Raw genomic sequence first — 21850 nt, forward strand, 5'->3', positions numbered from 1 at the left:
GGCGAAAAATTTCAGCTCATCTCGGTCAGACCCGTCAATATGATGCACCAACCGAACATTTAAATGATGAAAAATTTTAAATATAAAGGGAGAACACGAAATTATTGCGACACCGAAAATGTCATACCAATTTGCTTATAATGTTTAAAATCAAACCAAAATTTTAGGGTAGTTTTATACATATATTTACTTCAAAAATCAAAAGAAAAGTTAATCGATGGAGCCTTGAGTGTAAAATTGAACGCATTTTCGCTTAATGCCCTCCATCAAAGTCTTTACAGTGTCATCCGGTACCAGTTTCTCAGTTTTTTCCATTTTCTTAACATGTCCTTCTCGTCATTGATTGTCTTCTTGCTCTTCCGAAGTTCCCGCTTCATCATTGCTCAGTACTGCTCCACCGGGCACAGCTCCGGACAGTTTGGCGGATTCATGTCCTTTGTAACAAAATGAACAGAATTGGCCTCATACCACTCCAGGACACTTTTAGAATAGTGGCATGATGCCAAATCTGGCCAAAATAGCGGAGCTTCGTCGTGCCGCTACAAGAACGGCAAAAGGCGCTTCTCGAGGCACTCAGATTTGTAGATCTCGCCATTTACTGGGCCCTTTGTCACGAAAGGCTCCGTCCTCAGTCCGCAAGAGCAGATTGCCTGCCAAATGAGATATTTGGAGGCGAACTTCGACATTTTCTTCTTCTTAAATTTGTCGTCCACATAGAACTTGCTCTTGCCGTTGAAAAACTCCAACCCCGGAATTTGCTTAAAATCTGCTTTTATATACGTTTCATCGTCCATCACACAGCAGCCATATTTTGTCAGCATCTTCTCGTAGAGCTTCCGTGCCCGAGTTTTAGCCGTCGATTGTTGCCGCTCATCGCGGTTTGGGAAGTTCTGTACCTTGTATGTATGTAGTCCAGCTCTCTTCTTTGCATTCTGGAAGTAGCTCTGCGACATGCCTTAATGGCTTTAATCATCCGCTTCACCTTTCCCTCCGTCTTTGCCGTGGTCCAACGTCAACCGCTCCTGGAACCGCTTCAACACTCTGGAGACGGTTGAATGGTGAATGTTAAACATTTTTCCCAACTGCCGGTGCGACAGGTCAGGAAATTCCAAGTGTTTGGAAAGAATTTGTTCTCTCGACTCGCGTTGGTTCACCTCCATTTTCGTTGAATCGAAAAACACGATTTCGAGTTTGACAGCATGTAAACAATACACATCAATGAGAAAGTGTGCAAAATTTGGTTGATTTTTACCCAATGGTAAGAAAGTTATGCCCTGTTGAATGTGTCGCAATAATTTCGTGTTCGCCCTTTAGGTCCACTGTAGATTTGTTTCATTTTGTGTTGAACTGTTTAGAGCGTACAGGGTCCTCAAAGGGCTGTACAATATCGAGAAGGAATTATTTGTGAGCTGAACACGGCTGGTGGATGAATCTGTGTTAGCAGAGGCAATTATTTTCATTTCTGATTAGAGGACGAAAACCGGATTTTAAAACATTGCTCTCCGGCGAGACCATTTTCCAGGATGGTGTGTTGCCTAATATCCATGCCATTCTGCCGTCAGGCGTTGGCAGGCGAAACAGTGCCGAGAAAACCAGAACCTGCCCTTTTCAAGACGACCATAGATGATGAGTTTTGATTTGATATTCCTTCTCTCTCTTTTGTTGGCGCATCATATTTTTTTAAATTAAGCTACGACTTCCTTGAAAACAACACACGCTTTCCTAACCATCATTGGTTTACTTTATTATGAAAGACACAACAGGTAGGCCATGCTGGTTTCTTGGGAGACATAATAATGGTTGAGGTCTGTAAGCATAGATCAATTTTTGAAGTTCTGCGGACGACATTCGTTGCAAACTGCTTTCGGGGAGCTTTCCATCCGGTGGATTTACGAACTGTTTGGCACGGGTCATAGCATGAAAAATTCTACTCCGCTACTGCCGATGCTAGCTAGTAGCATAACGACGATCAAATAAGTGATGAGGAAAACCGACCGACCGTTGTATAGTCGCGCGAATATGCACTAGTATCGCTCACTCGCTCGTTTTCGCGTCATGTTTCTTTCCATTCCTTTCTGCTACTAATACTAGTATGAACAAAATGAATATACGTCTTTCCCTCACCTTCCATCTAGTGACCAGTATTGCCACACTGCTTTTCACAATAGCCTTCCAACACGTTTTTCAGCAAATGTTGCAGATTGGAGAGAAAAAAAACATTTAGAAATTCCAAAAATATTCCCAAAAAACTATGTAGGGTAATTTCGATTGAGATGCCTCACTCTCTATATCTCGTATATAGGGTCAATTTTATACGGCAATATGATATTGTGAGTTTGTCTTTCGGGGAACTACAACACTAGATATGTAAAATAATCCTTATTATTAACTCACGAAAATTGTATTAATGATTTTGTTCGACCCGTTGCATCATGCCCAAGTAATAACTGAAGTTTTATAGCACGCTACAAGTGCAATCTAAGTTTTATCAGCGGCTATAAAACTATCATAAAACCACAATTGTTACTAGGGTGGAGCGCCGAAATTTTTTCAGCACCACATTAAAATTTCGTTTTTTTAAATCGTTTGATTTTTTTGTGAATCATGTATCGGTTGAATAGATTGGACCTTTTAGAAGGCATTCTGATCATGAGCACGGTCGGAAAATATCGTCGTGCGGCATCTCTACCATACAATTGGGAGAGATGCCAATCAAAATTACGAGTGATATGCCGCACTCGATGGTGGAGGATACATAGCTAATATATATTTTTCCACCTCGTGATGTCATTTAATGATAATTTGCATCAGGTACGGGTTCTGGATAAGGTTTATCCACAATCCACAGTGACATATAGGATTATGAATCAATTATCTATATATTTAAACGGGCGATATGTATCTGAGTAATAGTTACTTCGGTTTATTCTTTAAAGTTTCAGGCACTAACATCAACGAGAGGTAAAAAATACTTTTGTTCACTATTTTTCAGTTTGTGATCACGGTGTGACCTCTCACCCTCAGAGAAATGCCGCCTCTCCCGCAATGATCTTTTTTAAAAATGCTCATTGAAATTTAATGATTTTTTTCATGTCAAATTTCATCATATATTGAATGATTTACTTTGATGCAGGACCGCTTTTTAGAAATGTGCGGCATTTCTCCCCAAATTATCCTATGCACAGAAGACGGCAAAGGAGTATACACATTGTTTTGCCATAATATTTCAATAAAATTCAAACAGTATTTCCACAGAGAATACTAACACACTAACTGCAGAAGAAGCAATTTTCTTTTAAAAGTAAATAAGTAATTAAACCAAACATGGATGGGTAACGTCTGTGACACATCGGAAATGTTGTTTGAAATCTAGTGATATTCAACAGAATCTTTAGATTGGAAATAACATGTTTGAATGGAAATTTTCAAATTATTCTTTATTATAAATATAGTGGTTCGGAAAAGAACTATTGATGGTTGTACTGAGTTTAAAGATCGTTGGATGCTGAAGAATTCTCAGCATGATATCAATGGTGTTGGTGTAGGTTACTAACCAGTTATAATTGTATCATGCGTTGTGTGTTGCAGATTTCAAATTAAACCACTGGATCAATCAAATGAAAAAATATGAAAAGTCCGAAATATATCTCCCACTTTCTACATTCATGTTTTTTACCATACAAAATAACCCTTATAAGCGCCAAAACTTATTAAAATGCCCGAAGTAAGTGTCACTCCGATTATGTCACAGACATTACCCACCCATCTTTTTTATTCAAACAAAAATTCAGAACAGTTTAGAAGGAGCCCCCATCCACTGGTAAAGTTTGGTTTTGTTCTCCTCCACAGTCAATCGTTAGAAAAATTCGGTGGTCAAAACACTTCAAGGCCTCAAGGGAAAATTTTATTTAAAAAAAAGTTCCCAAAATTTGGTCCTTCAGAACATTCGTTTTACATTATAGATATTTTTGGAGGGACGGATCGGATACAGAAAAAAATTCGGGAGGGTTTGTGAAATTTCGATTCGATGCCTATATTTCGCTTTGACATAAGATCTCGATGTTTCATGCATTTTGAAATCTTTCGGCGTCAATAATTATATTTAAATTCCGATTAAAAACGGTTTTAATCCATCTAACAGTGTGATGATACATTTCTTATAACTCTTATTGCTTTCTTCGGGTATTATATCGATTAAGAACATTTAGAACTTGATGCCTCGCGATGTTTTTGATAACACATACTACATGGGATAGTGGCAGGACTCAGAGAATCGCTAAAATTATATATATATATATATATATATATATATATATATATATATATATATATATATATATATATATATATATATATATATATATATATATATATATATATATATATATATATATATATATATATATATATATATATATATATATATATATATGTGTGTGTATTAGGGTGGGGCATTGTTATATGGAAAAATATAATCATAATCACATCAAACGAACACAGCACTTTTTTGATTCCTTTTGGGGTCCCAAACAACTGTGCAAAATTTGGGGTCGATTGGTGTTGACCCGGCGTAGCGCATTGCGATTAAAATTTGTATGGAGATTAGTATGGGAAAACCTACATTTTTGCATTTTAAATTCTACAGACTACAATTCTTCCGGTAGTGTGCCAACAAATAGATAGAAGTATAGTCCAGGATATGCTAAACAACTTTGCCGAAGGATGTATGGTGTTGGAATGTCTCTAAGCCAAGTTATAGCTGTTCAAAGTTCGATACATCGAATTAAATGCCAAAAATCATTTTTATTGCCAACACTGCCGGTGTACCAATGGTATTTCATATAGCATTCCAAAATAACATTATATATTTTAGTTTTACCACATTGATATGTTTGGATGAATTATTCAAAAGCCTTAGCTCAATTTCATGAGCGTAGGTAGTTGAGCAATGGGGCGTAGTGAGGGGGGGAACTTTAATATGTAGAAATTCGAACTGAAATGTTGTCGAGTTGGAATGTTCAGATGAATTATTTCAAAACAATTACACAATGTCCTACGCATAATAGTAACGATGAAATAAAACATACTGTATCCCTTTGCCTTGACTTTTATCAATAGAAGTTACGTTACAGACTAAATCAATTGATGTCGAGTTGATATGTCAGAGGATTGCATTGATTATGTTTTAGTTTAATAGGCTAGTGCCTGATTGATGGGATGCTCATTTCGATGCTGTTAGATCACCTGAATTGTTGAAATCCAGAAATTAGCTTCACGCCTCGTGATCGAACAGCATAGAAATGAGCATGCTATCAAATCATAATGCGTATTAAACCGAAATATAATCCTCTGACATATCAAATCGACATCAGTTGATTCAGTCTGCAACGTAACTTCTATTGATAAAAGTCAAAGCAAAGGGATACAGTATGTTTTATTTCATCGTTACTATTATGCGTAGGACATTGTGTAATTGTTTTGAAATAATTCACCTGAACATTCGAACTCGACAACATTTCAGTTCGAATTTCTACATTTTAAAGCCTCCCCCCATCCCCCTCACTACGCTCTATTGCTCAACTACCTACGCTCATGAAATTGAGCTAAGACTTTTGAATAATTCATCCAAACATATCAATGTGGTAAAACTAAAATATATAATGTTATTTTGAAATGCTATATGAAATACCATTGGTACACCCGCAGTGTTGGCAATAAAAATGATTTTTGGCATTTAATTCGATGTATCGAACTTGGAACAGCTATAACATGGCTTAGAGACATTCTAACATCATACATCCTTCGGCAAAGTTGTTCAGCATATCCTGGACTACACTTCTATCTATTTGTTTGCATACTAAAGGAAGAATTGTAGTCTGTAGTATTAAAAATGCAAAAATGTAGGTTTTCCCATACTAATCTCCATAGAAAATTCAAACGCAATGCGCTACGCCGGGTCAACACCAATCGACCCCAAATTTTGCACAGTTGTTTGGGACCCCAAAAGGAACCAAAAAAGTGCTGTGCTGAGAAAACGATAATTTTGCCCCACCCTAATGTATATATATATATATATATATATATATATATATATATATATATATATATATATATATATATATATATATATATATATATATATATATATATATATATATATATATATATATATATATATATATATATATATATATATATATATATATATATATATATATATATATATATATATATATATATATATATATATATATATATATACATGATATAATCTAAAAATCAAATGGCAACAGCAAACCTGACATTGTCGTCTCTATCTACAACAACCAGTTTTCGAATCAAGACGATTATGAGAAAAATTTTCGGAAGCATCAAAGAAACCTAAAGTTAATATAGTAGCGGATTTGATTTTCAACAAGATTAGAATGCCATCGGAACGTGTAAAATCGTTCCAGTTCAACAGTTCAAGAGGAGTCACATATGTCGAATGCGATAGTTTATACTATGCTTTAGAAATAGTCGAACATAATGACGGAAAACACGAAGTTTCATACAACATAAAATATTCTGTTCCCCTTTTGATGGACGACGGAGCCACACTAATTCGGATTCACGATTTGCCTCCAAGGATAGAAAATGAACTTATAAAAAAGAGAATGGAACAGTACGGAGAAATCTTATCGATCAAAAACGAAACATGGGAAAGCCTAACTCAACTGAAAGGAATTCCAAATGAAGTACGAAAATTAAGAATACGGCTTGCAACAACAATACTATCCTACATTTTTGTGCCAGGACATTCAACTCTGGTATCATATAAAAATCAGCAAATCACGTGTCGTCACTGGACGTCAAGTACACTACGGAGTTAAATGCGCCGAACTAGCGCAGGTCATTGGTGGACAACAGAAAAGTGTGAATGTACGGCTGCAACAAGGGGCATCCGGGTATGCGAGCGGTGTACAAGGACTAACAAAAAACCGTTTAAGAGACCAGCAAACGAGGAATGGCCTGATCCATCCATGGTAAACCTCAATTTGCTTAACAAGAAGTTTATTCGACAATGATTCGATATACAGATTCCTAACACTACCACCGAAAAAGCAACAACGAGCGCCTCGCACACATTATGCGCAACAGAACACCAGCACCATGCAACAACAGCTTCGCCATCTACATCAACACATGATCAAGCGCTACGCGTACCAAACATCAATGGTAGTGGTGATTATATGGTCAACGTGAAGTCGAAGAAGAGTGAAAGCACACCAAAAAGCACACACATTGAGGAACAAACGTCCGGAAATCGATTCGATGTTTTGATGGATCACAACGACCTTTCAACATGTGAGAGTGATAGTTCCATGACATCCACATCATCAAAGAAAACCCGCCGCAAGACGAAGAAAGGGTCAATATGAGTGAAAATACAAACGAATTGATATCGTATAACATCGCAAGTATTAACCTGAACAGTATTTCAAACACTAACAAAATTAACAGTTATGTGTCCAACAAAAAAAACACCTTTAACAGGCCAACGAGGGTACCCGGGTACGCACAAATTGAAATGCTCATAACTATGGTTTCCTTGAACCGATTTGGGCACTTTTAGATGTTTTGGATTCAGGAACTCGTCCACTTTCTGATCCTGTACAATAGAACCGGAATAATGGATCTGGTTTTTGGTAATCCGGGTTTTCCGGAGTAATGTTCCAGTACTAGGATATGATTTGTAAATTTTAATAATATCCTAACGATATGAGTATCAAAACTCTTCAAATTGTCTCGGAAGTCTGTTTTTTATTATTACGGGACCCTATGGCAATTTGATAAATGGAATTGGAATGGAATGGCCACTCACGGCCCCACGGGAACCTGCTCCGGAATATCCGTTCCGGGGTCAAATCACCAAATGGATCCAAAACCACGAGATACAGCCTACTGATGCAATTCCAAGAATTTTGATACTCATATTGCTAGTATTCCATTGAAGTTCGCAAATAGTACCCCAGCACTGGAACCTGCTTCCGGAAACCCGGATTCCCGGGAACCAAATGAAGTAAGCCGATTCATTTTTACCAAGTCCAAAAGTGGATGAGGTCCTGAATCCAAAACGGCCAAAAGTATCGAAATCGGTTGGATATTACCTAAGTTTTGGGCATTTTAGTTTTGTGGGTACCCGGGTACCCACGTCGGCCTGTTACGTAGTAAAAAAATTCAGGAGCCCCTCCTCACTCCCACCCTTACTATATCAACAATATTATTAACCCAAAAGCTTGATTTAGTGAAGTTCTAAGATGTCACAAAATATCAATTTCCAGCTATGGATAAAACATAGGAATTTAATTAATTGAAACATAAACAGGTACCCGGGTACCGCGTCGGACACACAACGGTTAACAGTTTAAAGACATTCGTAATTTTGATGGATCTAGATATCATACTATTGCAGGAGGTAGAAAGTGAAAACATAGAATTGTACGGATTTGTTATTGTATACAACGTAGACTATGACAAACGAGGAACAACAATTGCTGTCAAATCACACATACAATTTCGCGAGGTTGAACCTAGTCTGGACTCCAGATTCATCAAAATTAAATTGAATAATAATGATGTCATTTTCAGTATATACGGGCCACCTTAATAAATCCTAGAATGTGGTTTTCATGTAATTTGTTAAACTACGATCTCTCAGAATTCTGCAATATTTGGTAGAATCGTTCTTTACCGAAAAATATTACATACATATTTTTTTATTTTGTCATTAGGATGTCGCTTTCCACGTTAGACGGGCTCAAAAAATCGTGATTTTTCAAAAGTTGATTTTTTTAAATTCATTACTTTTGAACCACTGAACCGATTTTCATTAGTTGTAGGTCAAATGAAAGGTATTTAAATGTAGTTTCAAGAAAAAATTATTCGCCTTAAAAAATATTGAGTTTTGTGCGAACGGAATACGCTGTGAATAAAGATATCAATGATTTACTTACAAGCTGGGTGCAACAATCGTTTCAGGCCCGTAGCCAGGATTTTGGGAGGGGCTTAAAAATTATTGCATGAATGTATTAATTCTGATGACTTGAGATAGTCACTGGAAACTGAACGTAATTATGAAAAGTTCTTAGTGAAAACAATTCCAAAACTAAGACAATAGACACTAAAAAACCCAAAAAATATGTTGCCTGTTGCAAGAAAAGCTATAGTGCATCGACGAATTAAATTTGATTATTATTAATTTACAAATTAGAAATTTCTCTAGTTACAAAAATGAATATTCAAGAGTTTAAAGTATATAGGGCTGCTTGAAAATGCTACGCATTCTAGTCTACACGATTACAAGGTGTAGAAGACGCTAAATTGGAATGAGTAGAAAAATAGCCAAAAACTCGTCTAACGAAACTTTACACGCATTTGCTAATCAGGAGAACGATACCAACGTCAAGGTTGTCTCTATGGATAGGAATATATCAGTGTGAAATCCAAGTTTACCGTTGCAAAGAATTTTCGAACAAAGTGAATGTCGGCTTCAAATCTTTTGATAAGGTAGGCTATTTGTAGATGCGGAAAATAGGTTCAACTCCTATTTTCTAGACCAGGCGTCTTACTACTATTACTAGTTCTGTGACTTCATCCGAAATTTGCGTTAACTCAACTTTATGAAATTTTCAATTTAAATGACACTGATCATGTCGTAATCATAACAATCCTGAGAAAAACACATGTTTTTTTTCACTTGACTCTCGTAGGGAATGGGTTAAAGACTATCTTCAAAAATATTATCAGGCAGCTGAGAATAACTATCTATTTATCTATTTAAGTAGATTCTTTTTATATCATATATATATATATATATATATATATATATATATATATATATATATATATATATATATATATATATATATATATATATATATATATATATATATATATATATATATATATATATATATATATATATATATATATATTATATATATATATATATATATATATATATATATATATATATATATATATAAGTTATGAACAGTCTAGCCGAGGCCCAGGTACGAACCCTACACTGCAGGCGCATGTGGCATAGCATGGGTCAGCGATAAGAACTGGACACCTCAACCAACGTGGGAACCGTCTGGAGTGAGAATTTGCTGAGTAGGGACTTTTGTTAGGTTAGCCAGGCTTCTGTAAAACAAAGCTAGAAATAAAATTTTAGTTCAGTCGGAGCAACCGGACAGATCAGTTCATTTTAATTTTTTAAAAGCAGGGAGTACTATAGTAGAAATCATTACTGGCGCAGTCGTAGCGGATTTTGGAAAAAGTGTTTGCTAATTAGTGCCTGCCGACAACAGTCATCCCCAACGGAATATTGTGGATTTGCGCGGACGACCAGCGAAGACTTGGACCAAATCACGGAACCATCTCGACGGATCATCGGGCATCTAGCTCCTTAGGAATTCTCGAAGGATAATCGGGGTGAGTTATTTTTAATTATCTAATATAAAGGAATAGGACTGGTCGCTTCTAGAAACAAACAAAGCACTATCCTTTCCACCAACACATAAAACCATTACTAATTCAGAAGCCGGCGCCCCTACCCAAGGTAAGCAAAGGCTTAATATCACAAAAGGTGAATTACTAACATAACACAAAAAAAATAATCATATCGTTGATCAGTGAAGTTTTTTAGAAAATAATTTATAAAAGTGTATGATAACTAGAGCAATGGCAGACGACCTGAAGAGACAGATCGAAAATATGTCACTTTTAGTAACAGAACAGCGAGCAAGAATTTCTGCGCTCGAAGATGCTTCACAACAGGTGGCTCATTCATCAGTGAGCCAGCCGAGTGCCGTATATTCTTATGATCGCGCAAAAATTCCAGACGCGATTGAAATAATCACCACTTACGGTGGTGATGCAAAAGAGCTGCCCGTGTGGCTCCATTCTGTGGAACATAAACTTGCATTTGCTAAGACTCTCATACCAGAGTCAGAAACGAATCAAATTTTGCCCCTGTGGCTTGGAATTATTCGAGACAAAATTACAAATAAAGCAAGTGATGCCCTCTTAGGCAACCACACACCTCTCGAGTGGGAGGCAATAAAAAACACATTAAAAGAATATTTTGGTGATAAACGCGATTTTAATACGCTAACATCAAAAATCGCCCACCTTCAGCAAGGTAATAACGACATAACAGAATTTTATCAAAAATGTCGAACGCTGTTATCCGACATTACTGCAAAAATTAATTTAGACGAGAACATGAAACCGTGTGCAAAAATAATGATTGACAACTATGAAATGCTTATAACAAATGCATTCATAGATGGACTAAAGGACCCCTACTCCTACATTACTAGGACATATAGGCCCGAAAATCTTCTCATAGCTTATCAGTGCGCAATGGATCAGGCAAACGCTCATCAGAGACGCAAGGACAAATTCCCCAACCAAAGCCAATTTCAATCGAGGCAGCAAACCAAACCACATGCTTATCGTAGCCCTCAGAATATGTTCTCAAATTCTAACCAAGGACAAACTGGTTTTACACCGAGTAATCCTAACCCTCAACCTTATCAAAACCAATTACAACGGTATAAAAATGGACTAATTTTAATAAACAAAACCCACCAATCCAGAATCCAAATCAACTAAAACAAGAACCCCCATCACAAACTAATTTCAGACGTTTTCAGCTTAGCGGACCTAACTTTCAATTCGATAATCAACCACAAGAAGAAACACATTTCGACCAAGATAATTCGGAATATCAAATCGAATATCCGCAGGTCGAATATGACCAAAATTCACCCGAAAATGATCAACAACCCGTAAATGTTGATGATTTAAATTTTCATTCGGCAGCAGACCATCCACAAACAAGATAGACAATAATTTCTTACCATTCATCGAAATGAACACTAGGAAAGGCGTGTTACGATTACTAATTGACACGGGTGCAAATCAAAATTATATTTCCCCAGACATAATCCCAATAGGCTGCCGAAAACCAACCCACACTCACCAAGTTAAAAATATAAATGGATTACACAACATTCACGAAAGCACTCAATTAAATGCTTTCTGTAATTTTTACATAAACCTCCCCAAGCAAACATTTTTCCTTTTTAAATTTCATGAGTTTTTTGATGGACTCGTCGGCTTTGAAACTCTGAGAAATCTTGGGGAAGTGATTGATACAGCTGGTAATAAAATCAATATCGGAAAACTAAAAATTCCAATGAAGAAGAAATTTCCAAACCGAACATAAATCAATCTTCAAGAGATTGGATGCCAAGTAAAAGCATTGCCTGTATCGTCTACGGGTGATTTTTTCCTTGAGCAAGATATCAACGTTGATAAGAACATTTACATATCTGCCGGGTTATATGCAGCGCGTGACGATTTCATATATTTTCCTTTCATAAACACTGGTACAGTACCAACAAAATGCGAAATAGATATTGAGAGTATAATGATAGAGTTAAACAATTTTGAGGAAAAGAAATTCCCATCTCACACGAACTTCATTCAGCATGACCTATACAAACAACTGAGAACAGAACATCTTAATCAAGAAGAGAAATCATGCTTACTGAAGCTTATTTCCAAGCATCAGAGTGTGTTTTACATAGAAGGTACAGATCTGAGCTTTTCTAATGTTATAAAACATAAAATTGAAACTAAAGACGAATCTCCCATTTTTACCAAGAGCTACCGTTACCCTTATTGCCATAAGGAAGAGGTATAACGGCAAATTTCTGAAATGCTGAGACAAGGTATTATTCAGCCTAGCTCATCTCCCTGGGTTTCTCCAATTTGGATCGTGCCAAAGAAGGCCGATGCTTCTGGACAACAAAAATGGCGACTGGTTGTCGATTACAGGAAACTTAATGAGAAAACTGTGACAAATATCCTCTGCCTAATATCACAGAGATATTAGGTGTATGTAGTGAAATATTGACATTTCCCTAATTTGTCTAAACAAATTAGGGAAATGTCAATATTTCACTACATTAGACTTAGCATCTGGCTTTCACCAGATCGAAGTCGACCCTAAAGATGTTCAAAAGACCGCATTTTCAGTCGAAAGTGGGTTGTATGAATAACTCAGAATGCCATTTGGTCTGAAAAACGCACCTGCTACCTTTCAGCGCGTTATGGACCATGTTTTGAGAGAATTTATTGGTAAATGTTGTCTGGTTTATATGGACGACATTATAGTGTTTTCCACATCACTTCAAGAGCACATGGAAAACCTAGAAAAAATATTTACAGCTCTAGAAAAGGTCAATTTAAAAATACAATTGGATAAAAGTGAGTTCCTGAAAAAAGAAGTGGCCTTTCTAGGACACTTCGTTACCGAACAGGGAGTTAAACCTAACCCCGCAAAAATCGATGCCATTAAAAATTGGCCAGTCCCAAAAAACCAGAAAGAATTGAAAGGTTTTCTGGGAATTCTTGGCTACTATAGGAGATTTGTTAGAGATTTTGCCAAAATCACCAAACCCCTTACCGCCCAATTGCAGAAAGGTGAGCAAGTGGAACATACTCCACAATTTCTGAAAACATTTCACTTTTGCAAGGAGTTACTATCACAAAGTGACATTCTTCAATATCCGGACTTCGATAAACCTTTCGTACTGACAACCTATGCAAGCAACGTTGCACTCGGAGCTGTACTCTCACAAGGAGCCATAGGCAAAGATAGGCCGATCGCATATGCCTCCCGTACACTAACAAGGTCTGAGGAAAATTACTCAGCCATTGAGAAAGAATTGCTAGCTATTGTGTGGGCATGCCAATACTTCCGCCCATATCTTTTTGGTAAACGATTTACACTCTACACCGATCATCAACCTCTCACCTATGCACTAAATCTCAAAACTCCAAATTCTAAACTTGTTAAATGGAGATTATGATTAACAGAATATGATTTCGAGATAAAACACCGCCCAGGCAAGCAAAATGTTGTGGCCGATGCTTTATCGCGAATCAAAAATGAAATTAATATGAATGAAGCGAATTCTCCATCAAGTGATGCTCCTGTCCATTCTGCAGACACCGATCAATCAGAATATATAGAATGTACCGATCTACCGTTAAACGTTTTCTCTAACCAAATTGTTCTCCAAATTGGGGCCGACGAAAATGAAATTTATGAAGAAATATTTCCCGGAATTCATCTGCGTACGATCACAAAGATCTGTTTTGGCGTACCTGTACTAATCAGAATTTTCAAGGACTGTATGGATTTGCGAAAAGTAAATTGCATATATTTCCCCTAAAATATTATGCAGCGAACAGGTAGTCTACAAAAACTATTTCAGTAGGTGTAGAACGTTTAAAGTGAAAATATGTCAGAAAATATTGATTGATTTGCGCACTAACGAAGAGCAAGATCAAATCATCGAAGAAACTCACGAAACTGCTCATCAAGGAATTCGTGAAAATCGAGATGAAATTTTTAAACGCTTCTATTTTCCCAAAATGAAAGCAAAGGTTAGAAAATATATAATCCTCTGTAAAATCTGCAACACAAACAAATATGAAAGGAAACCCTATAAAATCCACCTAGGCGAGACCCCCATTCCCAAACAACCGCTCGACATAATACATGTCGATATCTTCATTTGCCAACCCAATATGTTCCTATCAGTCGTTGATAAATTATCTCGATTCGGTACTCTTCTTCCTATTAAATCTCGTTCAACTCCAGATGTACGCAAAGCTGTTCTTAAATACATCTCTTTATACGGAAAACCTAAATTGATGGTTTCAGACAATGAACCGTCCTTGAAATCTATCGAAATAAGAGGAATCCTGAATGATCTGAATATTCAACAATATTTCATTGCAACTAACCATAGTGAATCGAATGGCATAGTCGAAAGATTTCATTCAACGATTAGCGAAATATTTAGGTGCAATCGTCATAAGTTCCAAGGATTATCCAATAAAGAAATGTTTTTGATTGCTTGCACGCTATATAATAACAGCATTCATTCGTCCACATATCTCAAACCTCGAGAGATTTTTTATGGAATTAAAGACGATGAAGAAAGACCGCTAAATATGGATGAAATGATAGAATACCGAAACAAAATTTACGACAAAACCGTTTTGAAAATAACCCAGACACAGCAAAAACAAAACGACTACCATAATCAAGGAAAAGACATACCACCCGGTCTCGAACCTGACCAAGTGGTCTTTAATAAAGGACGACGAATAAATTCAAAAAGAAATAATCGTTTTGACCCGGTTAAAGTCGTTACAGACCGAAACCAAACATACACTGACGAAAGAGGACGTAAATTACATAAAACTCTATTACGACGCATCCGAAAGTAACTTATTAAAAATATTTGAAATCACCATTTACAAAGATATCTAACCAATCATCCCTTATTTTTCAGATACTCCTATCATGGCTACCTCACATATTATTATTCTCGTAATCAGCCTCTTTCTATTTACAGGGTCACCGCATTCAATCGAAATTACAGACCTAAACAACAACCTCTCCAAGGTCTCCTAGCTATGAAGACAGAAGAATACGGCTTTCTGAAAATTGGCGATCACAAAATTTTTCATATAATCGATCTGGAAAATTACTCTCCAATTCTCAGAAGACTAAAAGTAATTATTAACGGGCTAAAATCAATTGCTGAAATTAAGGAAATCGTCGAATCAATCGAACTGAAATTTAATAAAGCCCAAGAAATTCACACAGACTTAATTCCCCGAACTAGAACTAAGCGAGGAATATTGAACTTCTTGGGAACAGGAATCAAACAAATAACCGGCAATCTAGATAACAATGATTTGATTGAGCTCTCACATGATATTTATAACTTACAAGTTGGAAATTCAATTCTCACAAACCAAAATAACGAGCAAGTCAAAATAAACCTGAAATTACAAGATAGAATTAACGCCGTTATAAAGCAGCTTAATAATCAACAAGATCAGATAGTTAAAGGATTTATATCTGCTAGGGAAAACCGTAACAATAGAACCATATCAATGATAATGGAAATATTCAAATTAAATTTAAATCTCGATCGATTGACACAACACCTTCAGGATATTCAGGACGCTATTCGCTTAGCCAAATTAAATGTAATCTCAAAAATAATATTAGCGCCGGAAGAGTTAAATTTTGCCAGTCTTAAGCTTGAGAGTCAAGGAATTATAACCAATAATTTAGAAGAAGTCTACGAATTCTTGAGTTTAAAAGCTTTCTTCAACCAATCAAAATTGTTTTTTGTTGTATCGGTACCTTTCATAAAAAATTGTACTTTTAACGTTTTATTATTGGAAACTCTACCACTAGGGAAAACATTATTAAAACTACCCTCCCCGCATGCCATGCTGAGCGACCAGAAGACCTTCTTCATCATGACCCCCTGCCAACGAATCAATCAGAACCTCCTATGCACTGACGAAAACTTACTAGAAGCCACAAACGATGCTTGCTTTTCAAAATTACTTAGAGGCTTGCACAGCAACTGTCACTTTGAATCTCATCCCAACACGACGATAGTGAAACCGTTAACAAGTAATATTGTCATTATCAAAGCCGTAAGATATATTAACATCCAAATGACATGCGAACTACCTACGAGGAATTTAACAGGCACCTTTTTAGTCGAATTTCATAACTGCACCATGCACATCAATGGCACTGAGTTTGCTAACACCGAAATCTTTAGAACAGAATCACCGATTATCATCCCATTAAGTGGTCTTGAAATAAATCAGCAAAGCGTAGAAAATCATACAACTTTGGATGAACTCCATTTCACCAACAGAATTCATTTAGATAATCTGTATCGGCTTAAAACACACACATACGCAAGCATAAGTATTTCAAGTTTCTGCATGTTTTCTATGCTAGTAATCATCTTTTTTCTAGCCCGAAAAATTCAATGCAACGTTTTTAAATACAAAAACCACATTCAACCGAATCGGGACGATTCGGACTTGTACGATGGAGTAGTTATGAACAGTCTAGCCGAGGCCCAGGTACGAACCCTACACCTGGCCCAACAACAACAACAACAACTGGAACAGTCGCTATCCCGCTTAGAGCAAGCGCATGTGGCATAGCATGGGTCAGCGATAAGAGCTGGACACCTCAACCAACGTGGGAACCGTCTGGAGTGAGAATTTGCTGAGTAGGGACTTTTGTTAGGTTAGCCAGGCCTCTGTAAAACAAAGCTAGAAATAAAATTTTAGTTCAGCCGGAGCAACCGGACAGATCAGTTCATTTTAATTTTTTAAAAACTCCCTTACTATAGTAGAAATCATTATATATATATATATATATATATATATATATATATATATATATATATATATATATATATATATATATATATATATATATATATATATATATATATATATATATATATATATATATATATATATATATATATATATATATATATATATATATATATATATATATATATATATATATATATATATATATATATATATATATATATATATATATATATATATATATATATATATATATATATATATACCCAAAACGCGAGCCGTATGAATTACATGCTAATAAGCATGATTCTAATGAGAATTTTGCATTGTAACTGGTATAATGCATAGAAAGCGATATTGGTCCGGGACAAAAATGCATTAAATGGCGATTACACCACAGAAACTTACACAAACCCATAGTTGGGAATGTATTAGTGAATTTAACGATATCGGAGTATTAGTATTGAAATGACTTCTCACTAATACACATGTAAACGACATCTCCAGTCGGATACATGTGCGCTCTGAAAATACTAATACACGCTCAAGGACCTGTTTCCATTTCGCCTTTCTGCTGATCACATGCGGCATATTGGAGAGAACAGTTTATAGCATCATCAAATTGAAGAGGTGTGGTCATCTATGTGTTGATTTTATATTGAGCTTTCGGCGTTCTCTCAACCCTAAATTTACCAGCGATATGCGAGTCCTAGCCACTAGATAGGTTCATAAATGTTAATAATGATTAATGATTATTTAAGCGCACTATACGCAGGAGAAAGTTACCTATATTGGAACATTGGCTAACAAATTTCAACATTTGTCTGATAGAAGCCGTCCGCTAATCATTTCTGGCTTTCCTCATATCAATAGTACTTTCAGGTGATATCATATCAGTATTTCGCAGTAAAAGTATTTAAGTTTAAAGTATCATAAACTATAAGGGCAGTGATGACATGGTTTTGCACTTTTGAGCAGCAGTGGCAGTTACTCATTTCAGTTTGTATTATTTCCCGAACATGCGAATCCAGCGCACACAGGTAACTGGCATCCCTATCTCTACATACAGAGTTTGACAATTAGGTTTTACATCAACCGACATAACCCCACAAAATGAGCCGGATGAATTTGACAATTCTCGGTGGTTTGTGTACATGGGAGTTACAAGAGTTCGAATGTAACAGATGAGCACCCGTTGCACTCGAACTCACGCAATTGACAAAGTAAACAAACCACTGAGAATTGTCAAACATGAACTTCATTCATCATAAGTTCATTGTAGAACTCAATAGGTAACATCGTTTTTCAACCGATCAATGGGGGTCAGTTTGACAACGTCAAAATCGCTTGAAATGTCATCAACAAGTAGCAGTAGACAATAGAAAACAATGCACACTTTCTCTAATTTGATCGAAACTCGTGCTTCTCGTTTGTATTTAGACAAATTTCGTTAATTTAGTTACAAAGTTTTTTATGTTGACTACGCCAATATGACGCCATGTCATCCAGCGAGCGCACATCATCGCCCTGGTCAACGATCATCGCAAATCAATCTGAGCACAAATCCTTTTCTTCCACTCTTCTCTGAAGCATAGAATAAGAGACCGATGATATTACGGCAAAATCCATTCGCTATGGGAAAATAACGCGTATATTACACACTCTCATAAACGCAAACTGTTCACGCGTTTAGTGTGATTGGAATTGAGCTGTTCGCAGACAAAAAAGCGTAACTGTGTATGAAGACAGAACTTCTTACAAACACCACAGAGGTATTCATGTATAGAATACACCACCTTTTTTGGAGACTCAGTAAGCAAAACCAACTAATACTTTTACATGCGGGCAAATAATATGGTAGCGCGTATTCTCAATCAATTTTGTCATCATGAATCAATATGCTATATTTCACCCTAAGGAGGAAAATTTGGTAAAAACCAAAATTGCTCACTAGGGTGAAAATTTGTTGGTAAAAACCAGTCTTTGTACAGGAGGGCACAAATCCTTATTTCATACTATGTTGCGTTTCGGCTTCGCCTCATCAGAAACCGACACTAACACATTGTCGGAATAGATTAGCGCCGGCTTGACGCAAATCCCTTAAAACTAAAACACACTATGTGTTTCAATCAAACGACTGATCAAACGTGATGTCCCGTTCGAGCAGAAGTTCTGTTTATGCCGATGAGACACAAGTGAAGCCGAAACTTGTCTTGGCTTAGCAGGCCTATGCGAAAGCACTATGCTATATTTCACCCTAAGGAGGAAAATTTGGTAAAAACCAAAATTTCTCACTAGGGTGAAAATTTGTTGGTAAAAACCAGTCTTTGTACAGGAGGGCACAAATCCTTATTTCATACTATGTTGCGTTTCGGCTTCGCCTCATCAGAAACCGACACTAACACATTGTCGGAATAGATTAGCGCCGGCTTGACGCAAATCCCTTAAAACTAAAACACACTATGTGTTTCAATCAAACGACTGATCAAACGTGATGTCCCGTTCGAGCAGAAGTTCTGTTTATGCCGATGAGACACAAGTGAAGCCGAAACTTGTCTTGGCTTAGCAGGCCTATGCGAAAGCACTATGCTATATTTCACCCTAAGGAGGAAAATTTGGTAAAAACCAAAATTTCTCACTAGGGTGAAAATTTGTTGGTTTGTTGCGTCAAGCCGGCGCTAATCTATTCCGACAATGTGTTAGTGTCGGTTTCTGATGAGGCGAAGCCGAAACGCAACATAGTATGAAATAAGGATTTGTGCCCTCCTGTACAAAGACTAATTTTTACCAACAAATTTTCACCCTAGTGAGAAATTTTGGTTTTTACCAAATTTTCCTCCTTAGGGTGAAATATAGCATAGTGCTTTCGCATAGGCCTGCTAAGCCAAGACAAGTTTCGGCTTCACTTGTGTCTCATCGGCATAAACAGAACTTCTGCTCGAACGGGACATCACGTTTGATCAGTCGTTTGATTGAAACACATAGTGTGTTTTAGTTTTAAGGGATTTGCGTCAAGCCGGCGCTAATCTATTCCGACAATGTGTTAGTGTCGGTTTCTGATGAGGCGAAGCCGAAACGCAACATAGTATGAAATAAGGATTTGTGCCCTCCTGTACAAAGACTGGTTTTTACCAACAAATTTTCACCCTAGTGGTTTTTACCAAATTTTCCTCCTTAGGGTGAAATATAGCATAGTGCTTTCGCATAGGCCTGCTAAGCCAAGACAAGTTTCGGCTTCACTTGTGTCTCATCGGCATAAACAGAACTTCTGCTCGAACGGGACATCACGTTTGATCAGTCGTTTGATTGAAACACATAGTGTGTTTTAGTTTTAAGGGATTTGCGTCAAGCCGGCGCTAATCTATTCCGACAATGTGTTAGTGTCGATTTCTGATGAGGCGAAGCCGAAACGCAACATAGTATGAAATAAGGATTTGTGCCCTCCTGTACAAAGACTGGTTTTTACCAACAAATTTTCACCCTAGTGAGAAATTTTGGTTTTTACCAAATTTTCCTCCTTAGGGTGAAATATAGCATAGTGCTTTCGCATAGGCCTGCTAAGCCAAGACAAGTTTCGGCTTCACTTGTGTCTCATCGGCATAAACAGAACTTCTGCTCGAACGGGACATCACGTTTGATCAGTCGTTTGATTGAAACACATAGTGTGTTTTAGTTTTAAGGGATTTGCGTCAAGCCGGCGCTAATCTATTCCGACAATGTGTTAGTGTCGGTTTCTGATGAGGCGAAGCCGAAACGCAACATAGTATGAAATAAGGATTTGTGCCCTCCTGTACAAAGACTGGTTTTTACCAACAAATTTTCACCCTAGTGAGAAATTTTGGTTTTTACCAAATTTTCCTCCTTAGGGTGAAATATAGCATAGTGCTTTCGCATAGGCCTGCTAAGCCAAGACAAGTTTCGGCTTCACTTGTGTCTCATCGGCATAAACAGAACTTCTGCTCGAACGGGACATCACGTTTGATCAGTCGTTTGATTGAAACACATAGTGTGTTTTAGTTTTAAGGGATTTGCGTCAAGCCGGCGCTAATCTATTCCGACAATGTGTTAGTGTCGGTTTCTGATGAGGCGAAGCCGAAACGCAACATAGTATGAAATAAGGATTTGTGCCCTCCTGTACAAAGACTGGTTTTTACCAACAAATTTTCACCCTAGTGGTTTTTACCAAATTTTCCTCCTTAGGGTGAAATATAGCATAGTGCTTTCGCATAGGCCTGCTAAGCCAAGACAAGTTTCGGCTTCACTTGTGTCTCATCGGCATAAACAGAACTTCTGCTCGAACGGGACATCACGTTTGATCAGTCGTTTGATTGAAACACATAGTGTGTTTTAGTTTTAAGGGATTTGCGTCAAGCCGGCGCTAATCTATTCCGACAATGTGTTAGTGTCGATTTCTGATGAGGCGAAGCCGAAACGCAACATAGTATGAAATAAGGATTTGTGCCCTCCTGTACAAAGACTGGTTTTTACCAACAAATTTTCACCCTAGTGAGAAATTTTGGTTTTTACCAAATTTTCCTCCTTAGGG

General features: G+C 36.9%; 1 protein-coding gene across 1 annotated transcript in view; it reads left to right on the forward strand.

Annotated features, from left to right (window-relative positions):
• LOC131693967 (synapsin) overlaps positions 1-17255 on the forward strand; it is a 966657-nt gene extending 949402 nt beyond the window's left edge. Inside the window, exon 10 of the mRNA XM_058982279.1 lies at positions 16931-17255. Coding sequence (XP_058838262.1) covers positions 16931-17124 — 194 coding nt within the window. The 3' untranslated portion in view covers positions 17125-17255. The remainder of the gene's footprint in view (positions 1-16930) is intronic.
• Positions 17256-21850: the final 4595 nt, after the last annotated feature.

The sequence above is a fragment of the Topomyia yanbarensis genome, chromosome 1, assembly GCF_030247195.1.
Source record: "Topomyia yanbarensis strain Yona2022 chromosome 1, ASM3024719v1, whole genome shotgun sequence".
Taxonomy (NCBI): Eukaryota; Metazoa; Arthropoda; class Insecta; order Diptera; family Culicidae; genus Topomyia; species Topomyia yanbarensis.